The sequence below is a fragment of the Antrostomus carolinensis genome, unplaced genomic scaffold, assembly GCF_000700745.2.
Source record: "Antrostomus carolinensis isolate BGI_N321 unplaced genomic scaffold, ASM70074v2 scaffold4001, whole genome shotgun sequence".
Classification (NCBI taxonomy): domain Eukaryota; kingdom Metazoa; phylum Chordata; class Aves; order Caprimulgiformes; family Caprimulgidae; genus Antrostomus; species Antrostomus carolinensis.
The window spans coordinates 93,352-109,605 of NW_010293360.1; the positions used below are offsets into that span (position 1 = coordinate 93,352).

General features: G+C 35.3%; 1 protein-coding gene across 1 annotated transcript in view; it reads left to right on the top strand.

Annotated features, from left to right (window-relative positions):
- Positions 1-14,705, top strand: part of LOC104532117 (target of Nesh-SH3) — a gene marked incomplete at its 3' end in the record, with an annotated part of 64,036 nt that extends 49,331 nt beyond the window's left edge. Inside the window, exons 5-10 of the mRNA XM_029087272.1 lie at positions 4,707-4,888; positions 7,789-7,828; positions 7,935-7,974; positions 12,638-12,665; positions 13,737-13,799; positions 14,610-14,705. Coding sequence (XP_028943105.1) covers positions 4,707-4,888; positions 7,789-7,828; positions 7,935-7,974; positions 12,638-12,665; positions 13,737-13,799; positions 14,610-14,705 — 449 coding nt within the window. The remainder of the gene's footprint in view (positions 1-4,706; positions 4,889-7,788; positions 7,829-7,934; positions 7,975-12,637; positions 12,666-13,736; positions 13,800-14,609) is intronic.
- Positions 14,706-16,254: the final 1,549 nt, after the last annotated feature.

Below are 16,254 nucleotides of genomic sequence, written 5' to 3' on the forward strand. Positions count from 1 at the left end.
TGTTTAGCGTTATGTGTGACTAAAATAGTCATGATTAAATTGTTTGGAGTTTTGGTTTGGATCTGATTCCAAATAAACCCATGATATTTATACAAACTGACCTAGTCTGGAAATCTCGTAAAACCATCTGCCTTATAAGATTTCCAGTATCTAATTGTTTGTGCCCAAATGCTTGACTGTGCAAGCATTTTCTGGGAATCTGGCTGAAAAGAGATTTGGTTAACAATTGGAAAAATAGTACTGGAATCCTTGGCAAAACAGCATCTTTCATATTGATATGTTTTGCCTATCCATCCTAGAATTTTGGTTCTATTAGCAGCAAGCAAGGCTTCCTTAATTTCAAAAGCAAAAACTTTGTGGGCTTCCTTAAACTGATCATAATATTTTGATTTCCTGTGTAAGGAAAAGGCTGACTCTAAGCTGAGAAAGGAAAAGTTTCACTGCCTTGCATTGTGGCGTTCCAAAAAAGCCCTATGTAAACTGAATATAGAAAGGATAGAAACATATTTTTGTATAGGCTGACTTTGCAGATACAGTAATCACTACAGTAGTTGGCCTATGGAGTAATATTGTACTCTTGGGGCTTCCTTTAACTGATGAGATTGGGTTTGCTGCTTTTATTTCTGTCATTATTTCACATTTTGTGAGTATCGTAGGTGGAGGCTAGTGAAGTCAGAATATACTTAAAGCTCTTTAATGAAGAGAGAGTTTCAAGACTGCAAGCATTAAACATACCATGGTGTTGCACAAATGCACATGGAGAGAGGCTGTCTTGGCGAAAGCTGGCTCTTTATTTCTTTCCCATGGTTATTTTTTTTTTTAAGTTGGCTTTATTACAGCAATTAACTCTGAGTGGAGCAGTATCACTCACCTGCTCATGACACCTTCTGTTTAAATTGTTGTTTATTATCCTTTCAGTTGTCTAGTAAAAAGGGAGGAGATAAAATTTCTCTATAGTCCCCATGGTGGTTTGGTTCGAGGTATCTTCTAATGAGTGAAATATGACCTGTTAGGGAGAGAGGGAGATAAATTAATTTAATCTAAACAAAAGAACTCTATAGAGTGCTGGCTGGAAAAAAAATGCAGTGAACCCTGAAATATTTTTATTAGTATTTGTTGTAAATAGGAATGCAAGTGCTGGTCAATGAACATTGTATTGTACATACATCTCATATCCCCCACCAAAACAAACAAAGAATCAAAATTAAAAGCAGTTAAATATTGACAGGTCTTTGTACATGCTGAGCATCTAGATTAAAATAAATTCTCACTCCTTGTAACTGGATCTGCCACCTCCTTGCTGAAACATCAAACTGGCATTTACAGCTGTGAATAGCTTCCCCAGGGCTGTTCCAATTACACTTGACTCGAATAGTGTGTTACTTTCTCATTAGCTATTAGGGCCCTGCAGTATGCAATCACTTTTTCATATTTTTACCTCACAGAGAGAGTGGGAAGTGTTTTATCTGAGAAACAGTGCAGCGTACCTTTCCCCTCTGTGTGAGAGTGGCTGTACTCCATCTCAGCCTGCCTTTGATCATTTTTTCAGGGAATCTATGAAGGTTTCTCTAAATGGTTGCAATCCAGGATGAGCAGTTTTGCAGCTTCTGATACACATAGCAGGCTAGCTGCGTAAATTCTGTGCTTGTGTCACTGCCACAAGGGCACTGACATATGTGAGTGGGGACTAGATTTTACTGCTTTCTCATGACTTCAATTATATACGTTGATTATTTGATACCGTTTGGTTTTATGTTTTGTTTTTTGTTTTTTTTTCTGAAAGGAAGGTTCAGAAAAGGGAGAAATTAAAATGACAAAAAAATTAATCGGTAGAATGTTCTCAGGCAGGCACTGAAATTGTGCTATACTTGGCAGCTTGGTCTGGTTTAACAATGAGTTGTTGTTATTTAATGACAAAACTTGGCATTTCTGAATTCATACTCTATAAACAAATGATTGCTTTTTCCCAAAAGTGCACGTTGTTTACAATTTGGATATTTTTAATACCAAAATGATTATGACTTACAAATTATTAAATGAAACTTCATTTTAGTTGCTTTTTATTGAAATGGTTGAGGGAATTCTGTCATCACAGTCAGTGCTTTTAGTACTTGTGGCAAGTTTCCACTGAAATAATTACAGCCTTGGTGAAGTTTTTACAAGCTTGGAAATCTTGGAGTTGAGAGCACATTTCTTCTATTCTATATGTTTCTATTTCTAATGGCACAGTGTGGCACAACTATGAATATCTTCTTGTCAGATTTTTTTAATAGTCTTGAATTTGAGTGAAAGATGGTTTTTGACTTGCAAATGTTCTCAGTATTTTAATTCATGTTATGGAGAAGGAATTTGCAGGTGCAGAGAAGGCAGTATGCAAAACCAGAACATTTTCTGCTGTAGAAGAAAGTGGGAGCAGCCACTTAAAAGCCTATTCATTGTGAACAAGTTTTTTGTTGTTTTTTTTCCCTCTCCCCATTTCTGTTGCAGCTGTTAATTTAGGTTGTTAAATAACTGAAATGAATCAGTATACTGTTTTCTTTCCATCACATACTATTACTGTATTTCTACCCCATTAAACTAAAAAAGGAAGGAAAAGATAAGGGTGAAGATGAAAACAAATGAAATTTCCTGAAATTTTCAGGCAAGCTGGGAAGAAGGTGACTACTTCTACTTGTGATTCACATTTTGATGATAAATCTACCTATACCTTTTCTAATTCCCTTACCAAGTGACCGTATGGGGTCCAGAAAGATGCATTGGTGTTGCAGGTGGGATTTGTTTATTACTGTTACATCTTTTGCATGATAATGACAGAGATTTCAAGTAAGCTTTCTTTGTCTATTAGTGTGTATGTGACTATGTATGAGAAGATTAAGAGGATAAAGGAGGAGAAATTTTCCTCATTTAGTGTTGCCAATAATTTCTTGTTAAAAACATTCTTTGTCAGTTCAACTAGTAGTTAGATCTTACATTGCTTGACACATGAAATTTGAGTAGATCACAGAAATAAGGATGCAATTTGTTACTTGATACTCCAGGAACTGGTAGGAGAAAGGATATTCACTACTTACCATATTTCTTTTCTTTCCAGTGTTGAGTTAAACTATGGCTTGTTTTGAATGCAAAGTAGTACAGCTAACGAAGCAAGTTTTGGGAGCCAACCTAAATTTTAATTTTGTAACCTGGCAGGATACCCGAATATGTTGAATTGTAGCCACTAAAACAGGAGAACCTATATTTTTGATGCCAAGAAAAACAAATTTGACAGTTATGAGATAAAAAGTGTAAACAAAGTGAATCTTTGTGTATGAAAATATTTTCCATGGTTGGCACTTACCTTGTCTTAGGTTGAGTTTTAATAAAGAACTAGGAATTTCTCTACACTCAGCAGTCATCTTTCTGCTCTATTCTGGAAGCTCTACATATGCTCTACTCTCGAAGTGTTCTTCTGTAACTTTAGCAGAAGCAGCTTTATACATTGACAGCATTATATTTAGTCCATTAAGTCATATTAATCTCACAACTGGACCTCACAACTTGATAACTTTTCAGTTGATGAAAGAACTTCTTTTGGTTGTTTTAAGGTCTCTTCCTTTGTCTCCATATATTTTCCTATATAATACCTGGATTAAATCTTAAACCCCAAATTTATTTTTCTTTTTGCTTCTGAATGATTCTTGGGCATGTACTTGGGGTTTTAGAGTTGTGTTTCTTTTACAGCCTTAATTTGCTTTAGTGAAGTGTGGAAAAATACAATTGGATTAAATTAATCCTTTTCAGCTGATGTAAATATAAGATGGATATGGACAATGGCTATGCTTTATTTATGTTATGTGTAACAATTTTCAGTAACACTTGGATTAAAAAGTTGCCAAATCTCTCTGAGATTTGTTTTTACAAAAATCCCACCCCATTCTGGCAGTGATACAGTATATATATTGAAAATGAGACTGTAGCAGGCAGTGGAGTTCGTGTGCGGTAACTCTCACCATTTACATTGCACTATTTTATACTGATTAGCATTGCAGTCATACTTTTTCAGGGTGGTGCCACTTGATTGAATTGGGCAATTTCTGTAGAAATGTGTTTTAATTTCATAATCTGTTAGCATTCATCTCGTTATTGATTTAAACTGCTGAAAGTAATGTCTTGATTTACTTTCTTGTTTGAAGTGTGGGCAATGCGTAATGGGATCACTGAAGGAGGAATGTATTGTATAAATGTCAACTATTACTGGTTTTCCCTGGAGAATATTTTTGGACTGATTTTGAGGGGAACACCTTCCCCTGGACAGATACAGAAGACTTTGAGAAATTGGTCGAGGCTTCCTGACTAATAGACTCATGATTCAATTGACTAGTTCTGGCATATGTCAGAATCACAGAAACGGCTTGCAAAATAAGCAGTTTGTAGTCAGAACCAAACACACATGGTTCTTTCAGAATAAGGACACTGTTCTTTTGCTTTTTATATAATACTTCTAATGTCGGGGTCTCTATGAGGGGGAGCATGTATCTGGGCTAGTACTATGTTTGCAGGGAAGATATGCTGGCTTTTCTGATGCTTGATAACCATAAGGGACCAGAAAGAACAAGAACAATGGTGGGTATAAGTCATTTTAGTAATTACTAATAGAAATGGTTGCACTGTTTCTTTGTGAATAATGGTTTTGTTTTTGTTTTTGTGGGTTTTATTTTGTCAAGCAGATTCTATACAGTTCGCTACAGAGAAAAGGATAAAGACAAGAAATGGGTTTTTCAGCTTTGCCCAGTTACAGAAACGGTGGTGGACAATCTGAAGCCCAACACAGTATATGAATTCGGAGTTAAAGACAATGTAGAGGACAGTATTTGGAGCAAGACTTTCAATCATAAGACAGTTCTGTCTAGTAAGTACTTGGCAATAATTAATCAAATAGCTACCCAGTTTGGCAGTATTTTTTTCTCTACTGTGGTATTACTTAAAGTAAGCTACTGATCAATTTTCATTGTTTAAATGCTATCCTTTATGCCCCTAATAAATTCTTTTAGGAACTGGTGAAACTAGAAATAATTTGTGTTTGAAAAAGTGGCATCTACTATTCTGAAAGGTGTTCTCATTGCAAATAGTAGAGGATTTGCTGCAGGTTGGTAGAACTCTCAACAGCGATTAGTTTAGATACACATGAAGTGTTGAGTACGTGTATTTATAGTTCAGACTGGGTTCCAAGTTTTCCTTTTGGCCTTAGATAATAAGATGACAACTAATTTGATTTGATGGAAAGTATTATCTTTGTTTGAATCTTCTTTTATATTTGCTTTTACATTCAAGCTGGTTAAAAGCTAGACAGTGCCTGTCCTATCCAGCAAGCATCACAGTGGCCCCTTTATGACTGCTGAAAGTTGAATTTGAAGCTCATTTTCAGTCAAGGAATTATATAAATTGTGTTTGAAGCATGTGCTCTCATGTATACTTTTGTTTGGGTTTTCGTGGAGGCAGTGTATGGCATCTCTGGCTGTTCTCTCAGTTGTATTTTAAGCTTTTTCTCCATAGTCCCAAGAAAATGTGGGCAAAGTGACATTAAATTAACCCTTGAAAAAACAGGTACTGCTCAAAGAATCACTGCTATCAGTGGAGGAATTAGGCGTAAGCAGAATTTTCCTCCTTTTAAGGAGAGGAAGAGAGGACTTAACAGACATTATCCAATTTCATTTATTTTTCTCAAGCATTTACATAAAGGTATTGGTCAGAAGATGCTGCAAACTCCTGTGCTCAGTGTTTCTAGCTTGACTTGAAATGTGAAGAGTAGGAATTCTCATGACAGCTTTATTCATATGAGATTTCCAGCTGAAATTTTATTTGGACCTCAGTTTCAAGTTTTAGGCGAGAATATATACTTGAGGATAAGGGAGGGGAGCAGTAGGGTGTCTTGTAGCACTGCAAAAGCACTTATACTCCCTAAAAAAAACTTTTCTGGCCTTCATCATAAATTAGAAAGCTGTAATTTTGAAGTCCCTGCCCAGTGCCTATAGAGTCATTTTAGCTGTCCAGGATAATGCCATTGTTATACCTTGAGCTTGAAGTGGAGAATGGTAGTAGTCTTTACCCATGCCTGCCTCACAACAAGAAATTGCTTCAGAGCTCTGAGGAAGGCTTACTAAATGGCTGTTTTCCCAAAGTCATCTGTAGAGCAAATGCTGGAATATATTTGAGCACTTAAAATAGGAGGGAATGAAAAGTGCATAGTATTTATAGTTTAATACCATGTTAGAGACTTACTGAAATGTCCACTGCCATCACCAAATTTGCTCTTTGTATATAATGCATTTCTAAATGCTGTTTCTTATAGACACTATAAATTTTTAATAGGACAGAAGAATCATTCTTGTAAGTTACAGAGAGAGATTGAGTTGGGTTCAAAAATACTTTCTTGTAAGAATTTGAATTCTATTTAGATGAGATTTCTTTTTCCTAGAACGAAGACTTGCATATTGAGTGGGTGTTTCTGCAGCAATTGAATCCAGGGAGCTTGCTGTTAACCTGTATGTCCACATTCTGGTCTACTGATAGAATGTCTTGTAATCAGAAAATTGACAGCACCTGTCAGATTCAAGCCTGTTGTATTGTCAGTGCACAGTAGGTAGATTCAGAAACTGTGGACAGTAAACAGAACAAACATTTATGATAAATTTGTAACCATCTGTCTGCATAGTGTGCCAGCCAGCAAAAATGACCACCTCTTTTCTTTTTAAATTACTGTCTTGTAGCAACTCAAGGTCTTTTCATATATTAAGAAGCATCTCAAACTAAACCAAACATCCTTCTCTGTAAATTTTCTCTCCTCACCGAAGAATGTATAAATGACTATAAACTGAAATTCCTGTTGCGTGTTCTTGTGTTTGTTGAATCCACAGGCCAAATTTCTGTTATATACTAAACATGTTGTGAGGAGTTTGGAGGAGAATCTGGTTTTAATTCATTATTTGAGAAAGACATAAAAGGCATGGCAAATGTTCAACATTTATTTAACCAAAATTAATAAAAAGGGATGAAACTAGATTATTTCTGACCATCTTAACATTACTTTCTCATGAAGTCAGTGTGAAGTTTTTGTTGGTTTTCCCTTGGTTTTGGGCCAATAGTAAGTTCTATTCCTGAGAAATATTAAGCATCCTGAAATATTTTTTTTTTAATTTTTTTTTTTTAGGATAGCATGTTAAATTGCACGTCTCTTAATTGATATTTCTTTATAGTTGGAATTTTTTCTATTGCTTATCTGTTTGGGATGGAATTGTGAGGAAATATGATAACATTTACCTTGATTCTTGTTTACACAGAACAGAGTGTAATCTTGTTATTATAATCTTGTGCCTGTTGATGCAAGGGGACCAGAAAAGTGTAAAGGTGGAAGATGTAGACAAAGTTTGAATCATCATACTGGAATATAAGAGGTGCTGGGAGGGACTGTTCCTCCTCTGTCCTTAAGAGCTGCATCACAAGAAGCTTCTAATACTGACATGCTAAGAGGAAAAACCTAGGAGAAGAATTTCAGAGATTAAATGCATGGGTTATTTGTTCATATCTTGAGATAAAGGAAACCATGTCAGAACCAAAGAGAAGTGGTATGCCTGCTCTTGTATTGCCAGTCATAAATGTGTATTTCTTTTAGAAGAGTGTACTTAAAAGCAAAACTAACTATTGGAAACCTTAAAAGTTTGCTAATTTACCTAGCTATTGAGATTAATAAACTTGGTTTGCTTTGCTTTGGACAAAACGAAAAGTAATTATTTATTTCTCTTTCTATCAAAGCAGATAAAAAAGTAAATGGACAACTCCAGAATATGTACAAGTTGGTACCTAGTTCCCAAACACAGGTATGCAAAACAGTCTTATTTTTTATACCAGATTTGTATTTTGTATAGTCAGATTTTTGCTTCTCTATTAAAGTGAGAAAGAGATTATGGTCACAAATTGCCAATATATATTAAAAAAAAAGTGATAAATCTAAGGTTAGATAACTGTATGGAGAAGTGTTTATATGTGTGGACTGGTATATGACTGAGAACTTTAGCTGAGATGATGACCTATACTGATTCTAGTTTAACAAAGATGCAGCTGATGATTTCCGTGTGTGGATTCTAAACATTAAAATTTGCTTATCCCTTTGTAGAAGTCAGGTTTGTTAATGTGTGATATTTGTAGTGGTCAGTGCATTTTGTGATATGATAACGCTGTTATTTTGCACAGTGATCTTGTGTATACCCAGGTCTTCTGAAATCATTAGTTGTTCCAGTGAATTAATTGATAGTTCTCATATGTGAGGCAAGTGTTTGCAGAACCAGAGGAAGCTGGAAAGGGCATTTTAATTGGCTTATCAAGATTGCTAGGCGGTTCATTAAGTCCTTGCAGGTGGCAAGGTAGAATTTTTAACTGTTTCATCAAAGCATTTGAAGATTTTTGTAAATAAAGAAATAAAGAACAATAATTATTAATTTCCTCTTTTTTTTTTTCCTCATCTGACATTTGCCATAAGAGTTATCAAGCAAGCATGGGAGGGTTTCGTGTGTTCATGGATTCACATACACAGATACTTTTTGCTCCCAGGAGCTGAAGCAGAAATGAAGGATCCGTAGATGGAACCTGTTAGTTGACTAGTTTAAATAAAGTGAAAACCAGACATTTTATTCATGACTTTTGAACATTACATCCTCTATTAAGAGATTAAATTGGTTTCTTCATATTTCTTTTCCTTATTTTTTCATCAAAGTGCAAGTTTCAGCAGCTAATCTTCTGAGTTTCTTTTTGTTTGCTTTGTTTTTAAGGTACTATCCAGGAGGTAGACTATGGGATAATTTCCCAAGAAAAATTGTAGAAATCCTTGTTACTTCAGACATTTTAAAGAGTTGATTTATGAGTGATTATTATTATAAGGGAACAATCATTCTTCACAATTCTCTTCTACCTCTGATTTTCCAAGTGTTTTCATGGCAGGAAATAGTCATGTGTGGTTTCTTATTGTTCATTCTTCGTATTGTACAATATTGTAAATGGTCTGTAATTATCAGACCTGGAATTCCTTCAGGAATCAAACCACAGCCCATTACATACATTTTCTTGTAGGAATAATTAGGTATTCATTTAGAACAGTAATACTTTTGCGTTACAAACAGAGTTACAACAGCATAATGCTTAGGTTACTGGAAACATAGTAATGTCTCACATTCAAGAGAAAATGTTTTATCTGTGAGGAATATGAAACCAGTTGATTAGATAGTCAGGAAGGTGCTCATCTCATTATGTTGTTGATGAAACCAGCTTTAATGTTCTTCCCATTGGTCCCATAAGCATCTTTAAAGTTTACACGTGACAGCCCAACACCAAGTAATTCATTCTGACATCTGGAGTGCAAGCTGAGTTCCTTTCTTCCTCTTAGAGAACCTGTGTACCAGGACCCTGACTCTGTTATGCCAGTTCTGTGGAAGTAGGGATTCTACTTATGCAAGAGAAGTCCTGAGAAAGTGAGCTAAAACAGTGTTCCAAATATTTGCACAGCTTAAGCATGAAAGGAGGACTGGGCCAACATCTAGTCTTTTTAGTCAGCTTCACAGGGCTTAGTTCCAGAGCAGTTCTGCTTTATCACCCTCCGCAGAAATATCATGAAAACATTCCGTAGATTATTCTAAAAATTCTCTTATCATTCTCACTTCAGTGGTGCAAAAAACCATAAAACTGAGGCTGGGAAGCAGATAGTGGCCAGCTCTTAAGGCTGTGTTATTACTTCAGTTTCCACAGTATTAGGTGGGGCATGTTTCAGTGGTGCAATCGCATCATCAGTGCAAAGCCAGAATGAGTGTTATTTAGGCCAAGATTTGTTTGTGTGTTATTTTGCTCCAAAGACACAACTGGCTCGTATCAGCATGATTCTAACTCTTCTCTGTAAAGAGACATTTTAAAAGGCTGTTTATTAAAGCAGCATTACCCATCCATCTAGTCATTCTGCCCTTTCAACATCAGTCACATATCAGCTTGTGTTTCTTTTGGCAGGTTCGCCCTTTAAGTTTGACTAAGCTCCTGGGGGTTTGTGAGCTGCAACTAATGACTGAGGGGAAGAAAAGGAGAGCTCTGGGGACTGTCATTCTTTTTCCCTTCATAAACAATGAGTGGTGGTAGGGTGGAGAGAATGCAGTAGAAATTTATTTCCTCTTCTGTCTGATTAGGTTCCTGTAATTTCATAATGTCAGTCTGAAAGACTGTGTCCTTGTTGATTCTTCCAGCCTAAAAGCAGGACTCTCATCTTCTACAATTTTTTAAACTCTAGAAGAAAACGTGCTTTCTCTTCCAAAACTTCCAATCCAGGTTGACTGTAATGCTTCCTTGAGGAGTCTCTTACATGTGTGCCAGTTATTTGTGACTTTTTGCAGTATTGGAATGTAAGAAAGGCAGAGAGAATAAGTGTTTCTAAGAGTAATGTTTTCGTATGCTGTTTGACAGAAAGTGTGAGAACTGCAGTCCTTTATGCCATATGCTATAGATATATGGTCAGAAGTTAAGATGCCTGACTTATGGTATAACTTACATCTCTAATTTTCCTCTGAAATTAAGAAATGCCTTATTTGCCATCTTCATTCATTCATGGAGATGCCACAGTCATTTTAATAACTAGCTTTCCTAATACCTATATGCTTTATATTCTGTCTGGAAAATACAGTTAAGAATGCCATTCCTACAGATGATATGCTGAAGTTTCTGAAATAGTGTGTCCAAGTAGTAAATTATACTAGGCATAGAAATATCTACAGTAGTCACTATTTGGAGACTGAGAAAGAGAGCATTGACAACACAGTGGTAGCAATTGCAGATTGGTGCAGGTGAGCAGTGTAATGACAGCACCTGTGGAACATGGATTTCATGTCCATTATTTGATCTTGAGTGAAAACCTAAATTTTGAATGTATATTAATGTATTTAGCATTTTTATATTGCTTTCACTACAGTCATCCATTATTATTCAACAAAGAAAAATGCTCTTGTCAATATAAGAACCTTTTACCAGTAGAAGGACTGATAATAATTATGATTAGAAGTCCCGCACTGGAGTTACAAAAGTGTTCACTACAATTTGAGAGCTCTTTATTTGATTGTAGGGCTCCTGATGAGAAATAAAATAAAATGAACACCACCTTCTGATAAACACATTTCATCCCACTTGTTAGTTACATGAATAGAAGGGTTACTTCAAGAGCTGATCATCTGCAACAGATTTTTTTTCACTGGAAGGCAAAATAGAAAGGTAAAGCTTGTTGATAATAAAGGAAAAATAGTAAGCAATAAAAAAGGAAGGTTATTTTTTATCTTTCATTAATGACAATGAAACCTCCCCTTAATTTCAAACCATGTTCATGCCAATGCAAAACTGTTACTAGGTAGGAGAAAGTAACTGTTTTCATAGAATAAACAACCTCCATCCATTTCCCTGAGGAAAGGGCCATCTTACTTGTTGAGATTTGCCGCCTTCCAGCTTCTTAGACTTTGGTATGTGTTTGATATGTACCCAACCATTGCTTTTAAAGCTTTTGTTTTACATTTAGAATAGAGCAAAAATAGTTATCCTTAGGTAAATAGTTAAATCTTTGTCATCAAATGCTGAATTTTCATGCAAAGAAAGTGTTCTTTCATATGAAGTAGACCAGATGTCATGAAGTGCAAAATAAACATTAACTGATTCTGACTTTAGCGATGTATGTTTAACACAGAGAGGTGATTGTTTGAGTTATTTTCTTTCTTGTAACTCAGATGTAACTGAAAAATGTATTTAGCTTTTTTATATTGCTCACATTACAATCTTCCTCCTCTCATCACCTGAGTGTATTATTAAGCTTTCAGAGGTTGTTACTAGTACCCATGTGTGGTAGTAAATACTGATTTACAACCTTTTAAAAAATGTGGGAAACATTCATGTGTTCCTTATTTTTGTGGTATCAAAATGCTGGAAAAGGTTCACACTTAGGTAAAAGTAATCTGGGTCAAAGACAAGTGAACAGCAGAAAAGTCCAAATATTTAAAATAAAAATGTGAAAAGAACATGGATGATTGGCCAATTATACTTTGGAAACAATTTCACCAAATAAAAAGACTCTGAGTTAATTTACTTTAAGCAGACCCAGGAGTGCTGAGTTTACAAATGTACACCTGGTTCTGGAATAGTTTCTGCTTGAAGCAGACTGTTCCTGAGAATATGATTATATCCTGTGACCAAATTTGTAATTGCATATATTTCAGATACTTTTTTATAGTTAAATTTCAGCTTTTCTTAGCTTCCTAGGCTACTCCTCAGTGAGTGCTGAAGAGATTCTTAAAAGCAAAGAGGTTTGGGATTTCTAAGCTGTCAGATACTGTGCTTTTATGAAGCAAAATATCTTGAGGTGAAAAAAAGGAAATCAAAATGCAACTTGCTAGCCCATGGGAACTGAAGCAATAGTGTAACCTTCAGTGACTAGGGCCAAAGCCTTATCCAGTGTTAACTTGAGACAGGTGCAGTATTGGATTAGTGCCCTCTATTTTTGTTATTAAGAAAGTTCAATTACTATTATGGCAGTTATCCCAAGGCTTTTTTTTTTTTTTCTTCCATCTTCTCTCAGCTTACACTGCGTGATAAGAAGTTGATCCCTGTCACAATAATCAAACAAGGTAAATTTGTATATTTTTTTAATTGATTCTTATGCTCTTCAAGAGCAACTTAAAATGAAAAAAAAAAATTCTGGCTTGGATGTGAATGTCATGAAATCTTCCCTTTAGAATGGGTGCAACCTTACAAACGATCATATCCTTTAATTACAAATACTCTTAAGCGTTACTTATCTGTGTTAATAAAATGAGCTATTACATTACATTATAAACAATGACTTAGTTGAGTCATTGAATGTCTACCAGTTCTGATTTCTGCTAGTATCCATTCTTTTTCAACTGGATTGTGCAGGTATGTTGGTCTGCCAGCTGTGCATACTTGATAGCCAGCCATGAAGGGCAGCAGTATGGATAAGATTCATGACACCAAACTTTTTTGCGGGTGTCTTCAGATAAACCACTGACTTAGACTCTCTTCTTTTCTTTCCCTGGTCAGTGGAGGGGGATATCTACACTAGACTTAAACATATTGCCCTTTAGAAACTCGTGTTTCTCTCTAGTAGTGAGAGGTGGTATCATACTGCAATATTTGAAAATGAACTGCTTAAATATAGCTGATAGAAAATGAGCTGCAGATTAAAACTTGCTAACAGAATTGTGTTGTGAATAATTTTAAGTAACAAAATAAAGCAAATTGTCTTTGGAGGTAGCTCACAGTTCAGGGACAGGAAAACACTGGAAAGTGGTGTGAAAGGAAAAAATGGTACTTGCCATTAAAATAAAACTGTACTGGCATTTACTTCACGTGCATCTTTTTTTGAGGTGCCGTGAATGGCAGGGTAATTAGATGGCCTGGAGCTGGCGCTGTATTAACATAAGCATAGAATGTCATTTTTCACCAAGGATACAAAACTGATATGCTAGGGGAAAGAGATGGATAGTTAACAGATGAAACACAGTTTGCAATCTCTTAAACTGAATGTAAATATAGAAAAGATTAGCATGGTGTCATCATCTCCAAGTATGAAGATGGGGGAAGGTTTTTGGATTGCTGAGGTTTGTCTCAGGTGTGATTTTGTTTCTTGTTTTGGGTCTTTAAAATTATTTTCTAATACCCCTGTGTTGTCTCCACAGTTATTCAAAATCGGACCCAGTCAAAAACTCCAGATAGTTCTTCTCTGCCAGGAGCAATATTAGGTGACTAGAAGATATTTTTATTATTTTTCCTTATCTTTGGCTGAAAATTAAAACTGTGTGAATAATTTTAATTTTCTTGATCTTGATAGTTATTTCCTTGCATATGAAAGGGTATTTTGCAACTGCTTCAGGCAGTATTTGTTATATTATTGTGGTGTTACAGGTGATTCAAGGATGATGTAGTCTAAGGGAAATAGAATAATTTTATTATCATAGCATTCAAAAGAAAATAAAGTATTATTGGCTTAGAACATAAAAATAGGGGAAAATCTATCATATGGTGCTTAGTGTGGTGAACTACTGGTCTGCCTGAAATAGATAGGAAAGGCTCACTGAATCATGCACCTTGTGGCCAATTTATTCCTGGATATGGGAAGGTGTTTAGTTCTTTATATATATGGAAATACTTTCTAGAACTACGTAACTTTGGCTTGTTTGCTTTGTGTGACTTGTAAGGTATTGATGTGAATGTGAATCTGAAACTTAATAACCACATATGGTGTTGAGTCTTCTTGGCCCACCAGACAGAATGTCCCAGCATCTGTAATGCTACAGTACTCCAGGGCTATATGCTCCAGTATTGAATTGTTTTCCATTCTGATTAATCTTGAAATAATGGTAATACAGTGAGTGGTGTAAAGGGGAAATAGCACCAAATGGGAGTGGTAATTACTGAATAAAACTAACTCATTTCCCAGATACTCAGATTAAACTCCCAATGGTTCAGTAGAAGTTTCTCACGTATATCAGAGGGCAGATTGTGTATTTTTAATCTCTTCTGGAATTAATGACACACATCTTTCTGTGTAGTGCACCTTATTGTTCCAGGTCTCAATGAAACTCAGCAGAAACTTCCTCCTCTCCTGACAATTGATGACATACCTCAAGCATCCAGGAAAAAGCTGGGTAAGCAGAAATTAAATAAACTTGCATTGTTCATGAGTGGTATCAGAAGCACAGCGATGTGAGGGATCCTGTATGCAAGCAGAAAAGTCATTTTTTTCCCCCTCTTTTACCTTCTTTTTTTCTATTTGTCTATTTCATTATTAGCTTGGGCTTGTAAGGATTCACAGAAATTCAATTATTTCAAAACATCTGAATGGGTTTTTAAGGTATTTTGCAGCCACTTAAAAGAATATGCAGTAGTTTTGATCCTAGCATATCATTGTAGAGGAAAGAAGGGAAACCAGTAATGTTTCTGGACTACAAGGGTTTTGTTTTGTTTTACAATGTAACTTTTTTTTTTTTTTCATAGGTTATAGCTTTCAATATATGTCTTTAAAAATTGAAGTTTGTGTGTCCATTTGAAAGACCGTATTTTCCATTAATTTTAATTCTATGATTTCTGTCTTGCATGTACGTGAGAAAGTGTTTCATTAAGAGATTCTTATTTATTATCTGTAATTAAATCCATGAAAAAATGATAGCCAGAAATTAGCATGTTTCAGTACAAGTTTCATGTGTATCTTGTGAATATGACTGAAACTTGCAGGAAAAAGGTGAATTGAGGCTTTTGTTTCAGATCTGTAAACTAACATATCATCAGTGAATAGCATAACTGTGGGAAGTACAACTATCTTTAAAAACTTTAATAATGCCTTCAGTGCATGTTTCACAGATCCCTTGAGTAGAGTTCTGGAGCTGATGACTTTTGGCTTGGCTAGTCTTAATACTTAATTTGAACTCTGAACAACTGGGTCAGATTCTTTTCCTTTCTTATTTCTGCTGTGTTTAATTTACTGTTACTCCATTGCTGGTCATGGCACATTCTCAGACTGACTTGCTTTGCAGTGAGAAAACAGCAGTGCTTGTTCCTGTTAAGATACTGTGTATGTGTAAGGGTAGAGCTACACAGTAGAATAATATTTGAATCTGTTTGAGTGAGAATATATTTGGACTGAGACTGAGTTGCTTAAAAATTAGTATCTGGAAGTATTTACCAGCGTTTGACAGACAAATAAAGTTAGCGTGGTCTGTCGCTACTGAAAATTTAAATGAAGTGGAAAAACTCAATTGCCGTTTTTACATTACAGAGCATTACAGGTTTTCAGTCATGATGATAAAATTAATCACATCATTAACTTGATTACTAATTTTTTTTTTAACAACAAGCATAGAAAACAAGCTGTTTATTATTACTACCTTGGTTTTATTATGTATGTGATGTACAGTTAAAAAAGTTACCAATAAAACTCAATAGACCATATTTTCAGAAATCCATTTTTCATGCCCTTCACTTTTAGTAAATGCTATTTTAAGATCTCCAATATTAGTTTTGGACTAGAGTATGTAGAACTTTCATATTTGTTTTCATTTTCTACCAGTGAAATTATATCTTTCTGCAGGAAAAAAACATTGTGTTTTCAGATAGACCATAAGGTTCAATAGTGTGTGCAGTAAAAATGGCAGCATGTGACTATGAGCAAAAGATGGGGAAAAAGACAAAGGTAGTGTC